Genomic DNA, 11,616 nt, shown 5'->3' on the forward strand with positions numbered 1-11,616 from the left:
TTTTTTTTTTTTTTGAAGTAGCTGTATGAGATTTCAAAAGGCTTCTAGCTAATTATTCAGTGTTGGCTGTTGGGTAATTTTCTTAAGTTTCTGTTTTTAAATCTCCCTGAACAAATGGAGTATAATTGCTACTTAATGGCAGCAATTTTACTCATAATACAAAACTTTTGCCACTAGAATTGTGACCATCTTTTGAAAGTGTCTGTGGAAATAATGCTTTTAAGCAAACATATTCCCGAGTGCCCTTGATCCAAAACTTTGGGCTATAATGTTGAGAAGGAATGTGAGAGTGAACTCAACAAACAGAAATGGGATGGATATGGCCCTTTACCACCTAGACCTCTTCCTCAGAGTCAACAAGGTGTGGGCTTGGCAAACAGCCTGGTTTGTTTGAAGAAAACCTTGGAAATGAACTTGAAAAGAAATCACCATTTTTGTACCTTAATATGCTAAGTCATTGAGTAGTGCAGTGAGAGAGCTGGGAACTGGGAGCTGGTGAACACTGCTCTCATTTTCCCAAAGGGCCTTTCCAGTTGCCAAATCATTGGGCATGTGGCACACACAGCCCATGCAGAGAAGTTGGGCTATTCATTTGTGTCCTATCATTCTGTAAATGCCCGTCCGTGTTTCTTTTACAGCTCTGTGCTGCGAACAGCATTTCTGCTCTTGCTGCTCATCAGTGCCACGTGGCTGCTGGGGCTGATGGCAGTGAACAGCGATGTCATGACATTTCACTATCTCTTTGCCATTTTCAGCTGCCTGCAGGTAAGTTGGATGGCATCTTGTCCATGCAGGCCTTGGTGAGCATGCTGCTGCACCCTGACCCACAAAAACCTGCTAAACATAAGCTAACTTAAAAAGAATAGAGATGTCAAGTACAATTTTTGCTCTCTTTTCTCACCAAGACCACAACTTTGAGTAATTGCATCTCTTACTTTTAGTCATTCTAAAGACAAATGCTTTGCTATTGTAACCTGTGACAGATAAATAACAGTAGACAATTATACCTGTGTCTTTCTAGAGACAAAATCTTTGTTACTGTCTTCTCTGTGCTCATTGTTAACAGTTGTTCTGTTGCTACCACAAACAAGAGACTGTTTTATTTCACACAGAGTGGATGACTCCAAGTTCAAGACTTTCATAAATTAAGTTACTGTTTAAGGAAATGAGACAAATAATGATTTTCAAGTACAAGTCATTGAATTAAGGTTTTACTGTGTTTCCTGTCCTACTGTACACACGTGTTGATTAAAGATAAAGAAAATAGTTATTTGTAGGAGACCTGACATGGAAGTAGTCACAACAGTTTCGTGTTGGTCACATTTGAATGTGACCCAGGATGGCAGTAACTGTCAAGGCAGTATTAAAACAGCTACTGCTAGCAGGATGCTTTGTCAGCTGCAGCACAACAGCCACAAATTGCAGACAAAAAGAAAAAGAAGTCTGATGGGTCTCCTCTGGAGATGACTGTCCTTGCCCTGGAAGCACACCAGATAGGCCAGCCTGAAGCAAGGTTATTTTGCCACTGCAACTGGTGTGCTCTGAAATAAATACGCTCAGGTTGTAAAACCAGGCTTCCACAAGCCTGAAATAAAATAAAATTAAATATAAACCCAATGAGAGGGAGGAAAGTCAGCAGCTCTCCAAACTTGCCCAGAGAGGCACAGTGGTATGTGGCGTTTCACGTCATTGCCTTCTTTGAACTTGTATTTTTAAAGAGACATTTATGGGAATTTTATTAATGAATAATCCCAAAGTGCTAATGCCAACTAAGATCAAATTTGATTGAATGTTTAGAAAGTGAGCTTGAAGTTTAAAGTTACCCTAAGTCAATTGCCTTGGCTGAAATCACGAAATGCAAGCATCTTGTGATGTTGGTACAGCTGCAACTTCATGAGTGATTGGCCTCTATATACTATATCTCCAACCAAAACTGATAATACAATTTGGCAGCTGCAGTAATTCCCTCAGAGCAAATACACCTGAAGGCATGCACATGCGTCCCCCCTGGCCCCAACTAAAGCTGTTAATGTGTGTTCCTGGCAACCATCAACTGCCCAGCCCTGGAGATTTTAGTGATTTTCCCACCAGGGGGTATTGCTGAACCAAGGAACATGTGGGGCAAAAGTTGGGACCTCTCTGCACCCCGTATCTCTCCACATCTCACAAAGTTTTCTAAAGTTCTCTTAACAACAGTGTTCAGGACACCTTCCCCATTTCCAGAGGTTTTCACTAAAGGCTGTGATATTTTTTATGTGCTGCTATTGATTTTGTCTCATCATCAGTGTAAAAGCTCTAAAATCTTAGTGCAAGTACAGTACTAGAAATCCCTGCAATATCTTCCAGTAGGATGTTGAGGTCTCCACTGAGTATTTTGAGAAGAAAGTTTCTTCCTAAATGACAAGGGAGTGTGGCACCTACCTCAGGCTCTGCTCTGTAAATCCTGGAGGAACACATCATTGTATGTATTTTCCCAGGCCTTTTATGCACATTTGAACTTGGAGGCAAATGGTTAAGTCCTCAAAGATCAATCAGTGTCATTTCAGTCAAAGACAGAAAATAGTTATTTCTATTGAAATCATGGCCCACAAACTAGAATTCAGGGGTTGTTTCAAAATGTTTGTTCTCTAATGTCTGTATTTGCAGTTTGGTAGTAATCAATCATTTATGTTTATTCTTCCTCTCTCTAAAATGATCCAGGGACTGTTCATTTTCTTCTTCCACTGTGTATTTAACAAAGAAGTTAGGAAGCACTTGAAGAACACTTTAACTGGGAAAAAACCTCTTCCAGACGATTCCACTGCAACAAGAGCTACATTATTAACTGTAAGGAAAAAACACTGTGGAAAACACATCCTTTTGATGTAGAAGTTACCTGAAGTGGCTTATCCCTAATTAAGCTAATTGTCTGATTGCTTTCAATTACTTGTATAAAGATTACTGATGGCTTCTTTCAAAAGTTTTCACTACTGTTTTAATGAAAACTTTTGAGAGAAAAGAATTATTTTCCTCAGCATCAAAACCAAGTTAGTTCCTTCAAAACTTAATACATTCACAGGTAATGTGAGCTTTTGGTAGGATCATTCACTATTGCTTTGTGTCTCTTGTTTTTTCCTTCAGAGATCTCTGAACTGTAACAACACATATACAGAAGAGCCAAATATGTATCGCACAACTATTGGGGAATCCACTGTCTCCCTAGAAAGCACCGTCAGGTCAGCCAAGAGCCACAATAGCTACCTTGCTTATATTCTCAGGTAATCAGGTGGCAGGTGCATGGCTTTCAGGTGCTTGCCTTTCCCTTTTTTATTGCTCTTGTGGAAAACATAAAATGTTGTGGTTCAAATGCTATTTGTTTTATGTCTTAACAGTTCTGTTTTATGTGACTGTCATTTTCTTTCATACATTTTCTTTTGCATGCATCTTCGGTGGGGAGTTCCAACAGTGCTGTGGTTAACGTAACTACTATGTTAACTATATGGGCCGTGCTGCTTGCCTGTTAAAATTCAGACATGTCTCAAGGAGTGCAATTTAGCTTATTAACTTCAGGCTTTTTCAGAGTGTGATTCATGTGGCCAAAGGCAGACAGCTACATTAGGATAACCTATGTTTTGCTGTAAAAGTGACCACATTGACAATCAAGCACAGGCTGGCTAGCATCCACTGCAGCTGTCTGCATTTGGCTGGAAGAATCTCATCTGCATGTCAGCTTTGTTCTTAAGAACAGTAAATTGACCAAAAAAGTTGTCCTCTGTTTTTATTGTCAAAGGGATGAGGCTGCTCATAAGCTTAGTGGATCCTCAAGTCAAGCAAGGGCTGGTCAGACTGAAGCAGATTCCTCCATTTTTCACAGGAATCCATCAAAATCCAATGGTAAGAATTATTTCTAAATGCTTTGACCCAATTGTGCACTTTCTCCTTCTCAGCATTTTTTTCAAAGGCTTCTGTAATAGAAAGAGTAGTTAGTATGACTTGGTGTGTCTCGTTCTGATTATGTTCTTGGCATAACGAGCTATGCAATGGCTGCCTTACTAGGGAATCCTGTAATGGAAATATCATGTATCTGCTTCTTGTGATGGTTCAGTTTTAATCTGACAGCTGTCACAGCTGTTGACAGTTTCTGGCGTCCCCTTTCTTTCTCACAAATTATGTGCTGTTGCTCTTGATTTTTAATTGGAGATCTTTTAACGTTTGAGACCTTGAGGCAATATCATCCTTTACTGCTATGTTTTGTACAAGAAAATGAGAAGTGTCTCTTGTCTGACTTCCTTTCATTTAGGTCTTGACGTTAAATTTTGTTGCCTTGTAGCATTTTCTTAAGTTTTTTAAGTGCATTTGCAGATTCTTAATATTTCTAGGTACCTTTGTTTGCCTGTGTGTTGTGTTGATTGAGATCCTACAGAGTTACTGCTCTGCATATTGAATAAGGAAAAAAGTGTCCCCATTCTGTTCTGCACCTCCCATGCACATAAAAGGTCCTGCCCACTAACTGAGCTGAGTTGTGCTTACTATAATTACTTGGATGGATGCCGCAGTCCTTGTGAACTAGTCCTATGTATACTTACAGAAGTAAGAGCTTATTCCTGGGATGGCCTGAACCAAATGGCTGCCTTTTCTTTCTCCTTTTGCGTTTGTCAGATATATTTGTTCAACTCCTGTCCACACTCTTATTGCTGTGTTTCCGCTTTCCACATTTGTAGAGCACGATTCAGACTCCGACAGTGAGCTGTCCCTTGATGAACACAGCAGCTCTTACGCCTCTTCCCATTCATCAGACAGTGAGGAAGATGGACTCGATACAGAGAAAAAGTGGAACACATCTACTTCCAAAAATAATGAACATGGCCCACTCCACAGCACACCCAAAGGTACTACCCTTCTATAAAATAACTTTAGAGTAGATGCAATAAATTTGACAGACTACCGTATGACTGAGACAGCGTCCCTACCGCTGTGCTTTGCTTCTGCAGAGATCCTTGTTGTCTCCAGCTTAGAGACCTTTCTTCCTCCCAAACTCTTGTTCATGGGGGTGATTGAGCACAAGTAAAAGGATGCTTGAGCAAATCCGCAACTTAGGGTGCTCAGGCAAAGAGTGGGCTTTGCAGGCAAGTCCCCACAGCACTTGCAAATGGTGCTACCCAGCTAGCAAAGTCTCATGTGAAGGAAGAAGAGGAGGAAGAAGCTGGTTTGTTTTGAGGGCAGAGGGAAGAAATACCTGCCTCTCCTCATGCAATACAGGCACATAGATTTAGTGGTGTTGGGTAGGTCCTGGACCTAAAGTGTTGGCCAATTATTGGCCATTAATATCAATGGCATCATACAGTATTAATAGCAATACTGTATGATATGGCAGTGTGCAGGCATTTCTAGGCATAGTTCATCTTGTCCTAAAGTTAAGTAAGCTTTGCCTGACAAACTTCCAGGCTGTGTGCTGGTGCTGTGCACAGACACAGCACAATGTGCCTTGAGTGCCCTCACCCTTCAGAAACCATCCTCCCCAAGGAGCCAGTGGGATCGCCAGCCCTGGAGAACTGAAGTTTGCCTCACACTTCTCCATAATGGAGCTAGTGACCTTGCTCTGGAGAGGGTTTGGACACCCTGCCATCCTACGGGGGGTGTTTTGTGGGTGTTGCTACATCCTAAGGGCAGTGCAGTCGTCCAGCACAGATCACCTGAATAATTGCTCTGGTTTGACACTCAACTCCTCCCCAGCCACAGCGAACAGGAACTGGGCAGCAGTTGAGAAAACATATCTGAAGTGTTTTTCGAGCTAGTATTTTTTTGCATTGCAGTTGATACCCTTCCCAATCATGTGAAACCCTATTGGCCCACAGAGTGTGTAACGGCCAGCGACGGTGAGGACCCCAGTGGGAAACAGAAACTCAAAGTCGAGACCAAGGTCAACGTAGAGCTTCACAGGGAAAGCCAGGTGAACCACAGCAATGAAGCGCCGCAGGACAAGGAGAACGAAGGGCAGCAGAAGGAGAACAGACCTCTGTCCCACCAGAATAACCAGCAGCCAGAGCAGAGGAAAGGTAGGGCAGCCAGCCTCACCTCACAGCTGGACTGAGAGACTGGGTTGTGAATGAGCATTCATTAGTTCATATGGCAGCTCTATTGGGGAATACTACTTTCCAAATGGCTTCAACCAAATACACCATAGGAAGTTAGTAGCTGAAGTCTAATCTTTTGGTTTTGAAATAGTGACAAACTAGAAGTCTGATTAAGAAATATAAAATGTCGCTTCTTGGATGTGTTTAGCTTGATAAAGAAAATTACTGATATGTTTCAAAATTCTCATTATTCCCTCTTTTCTGCAACAGGCATCTTAAAAAATAAAGTCACCTACCCTCCCCCGCTGGTAGATAAGAATATGAAGAATCGACTGCGGGAAAAGCTATCTGATTACAATCAGACCACAATCTCATCCAGGACTACTTCCCTGGGGACAAATGATGGGGTCCGCTCTCCCTCAGACTCAGGAGTGACAGTAAAAAATGCTCGGAGGGAGCAGTCTCGAGACCAGCTCAATGGCATGGCCATGAACGTCCACGTGGGAACAGGACATGCTGACACTTCAGACTCAGAGTAAGTGCCACATCAGGATGCTCTGGCAGACTTCCCATGACTCTGGTCTCTCCCTCCACTTTCCAACCCCAAACTCCCAAATGAGCAAGAGTTTCACCTGGTAACTGGGCCAGATCCCTGATGGCTTGTGCATACCATGTCCCCAAGGCATGGTGTTTCACTGATGTGAAGGCCAAACTCGGTATCAGGGCAAAGTGCTGTTACAGACACCTGTCACTGGTCACCGGGGCATACTCTGTATTAGCAAGCTGATGTGTTACTGGCACGCTGTGGACTAGAGCAACCTAGCTCTGCCCCATCACCTTGCCACAGGACTTGCTGTGCTTGTACTCCCTGGTCACAGCGAACTGTGCTCCCATGTCCACATGAATTATCTATCCCCTCCCTGCTGGGTGAGCTCCCTGGCCCTTCTTGGCTACACACATCACCTGAACAAGGATGGGCTTCTTCCACTCCATCTCATGCTGCCAGCCATCTGGGATGGTTTAGCAGTGCCCACATGGGGTCCTGAGAGCCATGCGTGCCCTCGGTGGTCCTCTGTTTGGGGCTACCCCCTGCTCCTGCTTCTGTGCCCCCAGCCCCTCACCTTTACCCCAGTTGGACCATGGGAACATTTGGTTTCCCCTCTGTTTTTCACGTGTCTTCTCTTTCGCAGCAGAAAGAGTGTTTGGGGCCATTAGGGACCTATGGTTAATGAGGTGCAATTAATGTGACCAATACCAGGCACCCAAAGAGGAGGGGAAGTAGAGGGTAAACATGAGAGCAGCTCTTTTGATGCATGTCCAGTAAGACCAGCAAGAAGCTGTTGTGGGTGTCTGGCAGGGCGGGTGGGGGCAAGACCCCAGTGAAGAGGACCCCTGAGGAAGCCCAGTGTTTTGGTGGGGAAAGGTGCTAGGCTCTAGGGAGCATGGGGTGGGCGTCCAGCTGGGCAGAGGGAAATCGTTGCTAGGCAGGAGATCCAAAGGCTGCAGAGAAAGTGCTACATCAAGCTACTGACCCTAAATTACCAGGTGCACAATTCCCACCCACTGCATAGCGTTTGGTGTGCGTATTTGCCATTGTAAACGAAATCAAACATTAACAAAAGGCTGAGCAAGCCCTCAGCCAAAGGGTACTCTTGAAAACCTCATTACTCATCATAGTTCTTGCAGTTAAAATGAGGACAACAGCCATATGTAAAGTCTGTGCACTTTTTATGCATATAGTCCCAGTTTTTATGAACACAAATAATAATCTCATTCTTTCTCCAAGCTGAGACAAAATTTCTCACCCAGCTTTAACTCTTGTCATTGTCCCACCATGCTTTATACACCCATGTTGTCTGGGTGCACAGACCATTCCCAGCTCACTATAAAAGTACATCTTTGGATTGCCAGGAACTGGCTGATGAAATATATCCTCATCAGCCAGAAAACAGAGATGTCATTAACGAGCAATAACTACCTGCTGCCACCAGGTAGTACAGCCATTACTGGAGAATAACTAGCCAACTTGTACTAAGCAACTAATTTATCTCTGCACCTTCTGCATAATGTAAAACTCTGCTGTTGGACAGCAGATCTCATGAATCTGTTAAAATACCAGGCTTCTAACAGCTTGTAAAATTGTTTGTGAACCTTGCATCTTCACCTAAGCATTAGCCAAATGCAAGCCCTCCATAGACCTTCCTCTAAAGAGTGCATCCCTTGTGTACTACCTGGAATTGTTTCTCCCAGCTGCTCTTCCCCTCCAGGGCAGCATCCCCCTGGCAACCGTTGGATTGGCAAGGCATGGTAACTTCACAGAGCATGAGTCCTTACTAAAAAGGATTAGGTGGTTTCGGGTGGCGTGGTTTGCCTGTGCCTGTTTAACCCTAAGCCTGCATGATTACTTCTTCTCACTAACAGAGGCAGTAACGAAACTTCAATTTGAACCATCAGGAAACTGTGACCACTGCTGCGCGGTTCTGGACTCCTTGTCACAGGGTCGCTGCCTACCTGGCTCGGACTTCATCAGAGGCCACATAGCGAGGAGGACAAGGTGGGCATTGATCCCCACATGGCTTCATGTTATGACAGACTCCTGGCCGCTCACGGCAGAGATGCAGTGCCCAGATGCGCCTGCGATAAGGCTGCTGTGTGGTACACTTGCACGGCATGAACCCGTGCCAAAATGCATGGAAGTGGCCACAGGGATGCACTGTGAGGGACAGATACCTGCTCGCAGTGTGGACAGTACTGCAGGTGTTGTTTATTATTGAGGAGAACCACGGTAAAACATGATGTTATCGCAGTGGACCTACAGTAAGTCAATCCATCAGCCTTAAGACAAGCACCAGGAGACATCTCTTGTGGAGTTTTGTCTGGCTACAGCGTGAACTTATTGGCTTGCTGGGCTCTAGGGAGGAATATCCCAACAAGTGTCCTTTTGTTTCTATGCCAGCATCTCTATCCAACCCCCCCTATGGACACATCATCTTAAGAAAAAAAAATTCTTTATATATATATATATAAAAATGTAGATACTTTTATATATTTTGTATGGTGTTGCTAAAGAAAAAGTTCCTTTGTATATTTTACATTTATACTGATCTTCTTAATTTGATAATAGGAAAGCAATTAAAAGAGGTTTTGATATTTTTTATATGAACATTGCACAATTTTACTTGAATTTGGCGTTTGATAAAGTAACTGATGTTTGCATGGAAGACACCTTAAGATGCAATGCAGTTTTCAGAGTAGTATAGTAAAGATTACATCAAAACCCATGACTATAATTTTTAAGTTTACTTGACAGATTCTGAACACTTTAAGAACATGGTATGTTTTTTTCATAACCTCTTCTAAAACCCATGAAAAATGGTTTGGTTTTTCATTTCCTGGTGTTTTGACTTCTTCTCTCAAGTGCATTGAAATGTTCACCAACTGAACTTCAGGACTAAAAATAAATCATATCTTCATCTAAGATTTCAACACAGTCCTTGTCTGGAAGAAGTCAAATCAGTATTTTCTTACCAAGAACAAGAAAACAAGTGGTGTCATTGTATGCTAGGTTTTGACTTTGGTCTGGCTCTGCAACAAGCCAGCACTCGGTGTGCCCCAAAAAGAGGGCCTTCCTCCCGTGGGGCAAGTTCTGCCTCAGGCACAATATTTTATTTTACTGTTAATTTCTTTCCTACTGGAGTCAGCATATTGCTAATCAAAGCAGAAATACAAATCTTTTAAGGATGTTCAGGTTTCACTGTCCAGCTCTTTGACAAAGTCCTGGCCGCCTTGATGTTTCAAAAAGCACAGGGAAGGCTTAAGGTTTCATGTTTCCCACAAAATGTGTTGGTTTCACAAGTATAGGAAAATTGAGCATGGCCTGTCACCTTCTTCAGCCTCCTGCAGTGTTTACAAGAAAAGGAAAATTAAGATGTGAAAAAGTTTGCGTCTTGTGGGACAGAGCTCTGCTGGCAGGTCCCTGTCGAGGGAATACACGACTCAAAGGGTGGCAATGGTGTGGCCGTGACCTGCTCTCTGCTGCCAAGGCTTTCAGGAGCTCCTTGTTCACTATAGCAGCCCTTTTGGGAAAATACTGGCTTTCATTTGTGTAACTGTGTGTGTGAAGGGGAAAAAACAGAAAATTAGGCTAAATAAATTGCAGGAGTTGAGGAAAAGATGAAATAATACATACTGTAATCTTGGTGTCATTTGATTCCTACGTATTTTGAAATGTACTGAAGAAGGCTTTGGTAGGAGAGAGGGAGGAAGGATTCTGTTCCTTTAAACATTATGCAACATACTGTGTGACATTTTCTGACTGAAAAATGTTTTGAATGTTTTAAGGGTCTGGCACTTGGCTGTGTGCTCAGGCATTGTGTATAACCCATGCTAGTTGTTTTTACATCTGTGTATGTATATTTTGTCCCAGTGAGATGTAGGTAGTTTTTATTTTGATCAGAATTGTTGCAGTAAATGAGGGTCAGTTGTATTAATGACAAAAAATTTAAAACCTATTTTTATGACTTTTTAAAAGCTTTATGGCAGATTAGACACTGGACGTTGTTTTTTTTTTAACAAATGTATATTTATTAATGTGCAGAACACTGGAATTGCAGCACAGATGAAAGGAGAATTTACAATAAATTAAGAAATTTTTTTGAACTTGTATTCTTTCTCTGGTGGCTTATTTTATCTGCAGTACAGATGCTGAGGGTCCAAATGGCATTTCCTGGGGTTTAGAAAGTATCAGGAGGGGGGGATGTATGCGTACCCATCACTGTTGCTGAGGAAGCAGAGGCTGTAAAGAATCAGCCACCAGTGTTGCTCCCTGCAGGAGGCTGCCAGCCCTGTGTGCTGTCTTGGGGGGTGGTGGGGGGGTGGTGTTGCTCTGAGTGGGTGGATACAGACACAAACACAAACTCTCTCTCTCTCTCTTTGCGCCCCTTCCCTGCCCCCGGCCCAGTGCTCTTTGCTGACAGAGGGTACCACCATGTGCCCTGTGTTTCAATCCAAACCAGCAGCATTTCTCACACCTGGGAAATGGTCCATGGAAGGAAAAACACCCTCTTCTAACCCAGAGCAAAGCTGACCACCAGGAAGGCACTGGGTTTAGAAAAGGAGGTTGGAGAGGAGGGGTGAGGCAGCCAGCCCAGCCCATGAAAGCCTGCAATGAAAAGAACTTTTCTAGACTCTTGGCTATGTTCTTGGCTTTCTCAAGCCAACTGAGGCCAGGCCATGGTCTTGCTCACTCTATACTTTTCAGGCTGTTGTGCAAGTCTTCATTCACATGTCTCATGAGGCACAGCAGTGACCCGCTGCCAGCTTTCTGGAAAGAAAAGTATTTCTCAGTATCATCTGGCCAACTTTTGCATGTATGTTTCTAAACATTAGGTAATAAACTGGGAGGTGGGAGGTCAAAGGGAGAGACCGTGGTTACTGTCATGATTTAGGGGCAAAATCAAAGACAGGATCAAAAACAGCTCTGCCAAAACCCGCCGTTAAACCCAAGTAATTAGCCCAAAGAGAAACTGTTCTAAAATTTTATTGTACAAGTTCATTTTTTGCT

At 43.2% G+C, this 11,616-nt stretch overlaps 1 protein-coding gene across 6 annotated transcripts in view; it reads left to right on the top strand.

The window, feature by feature from the left end:
* The window catches only part of CELSR1 (cadherin EGF LAG seven-pass G-type receptor 1), a 174,361-nt gene extending 163,653 nt beyond the window's left edge, over positions 1-10,708 (top strand). For 2 of the 6 annotated variants that reach the window (XM_026868159.1, XM_026868160.1), the window contains exons 28-35: positions 639-765; positions 2,701-2,826; positions 3,121-3,257; positions 3,770-3,873; positions 4,701-4,868; positions 5,793-6,035; positions 6,324-6,588; positions 8,475-10,708. In XM_026868159.1, coding sequence (XP_026723960.1) covers positions 639-765; positions 2,701-2,826; positions 3,121-3,257; positions 3,770-3,873; positions 4,701-4,868; positions 5,793-6,035; positions 6,324-6,588; positions 8,475-8,499 — 1,195 coding nt within the window. In that variant the 3' untranslated portion in view covers positions 8,500-10,708. The remainder of the gene's footprint in view (positions 1-638; positions 766-2,700; positions 2,827-3,120; positions 3,258-3,769; positions 3,874-4,700; positions 4,869-5,792; positions 6,036-6,323; positions 6,589-8,474) is intronic. The other 4 variants (XM_026868161.1, XM_026868162.1, XM_026868164.1 and 1 more) reach the window with 4 other exon arrangements.
* The last annotated feature ends 908 nt before the right edge of the window (positions 10,709-11,616 follow it).

Source organism: Athene cunicularia (genome assembly GCF_003259725.1).
Source record: "Athene cunicularia isolate RWA chromosome 1 unlocalized genomic scaffold, athCun1 chr1_part2, whole genome shotgun sequence".
NCBI classification, from domain to species: Eukaryota; Metazoa; Chordata; class Aves; order Strigiformes; family Strigidae; genus Athene; species Athene cunicularia.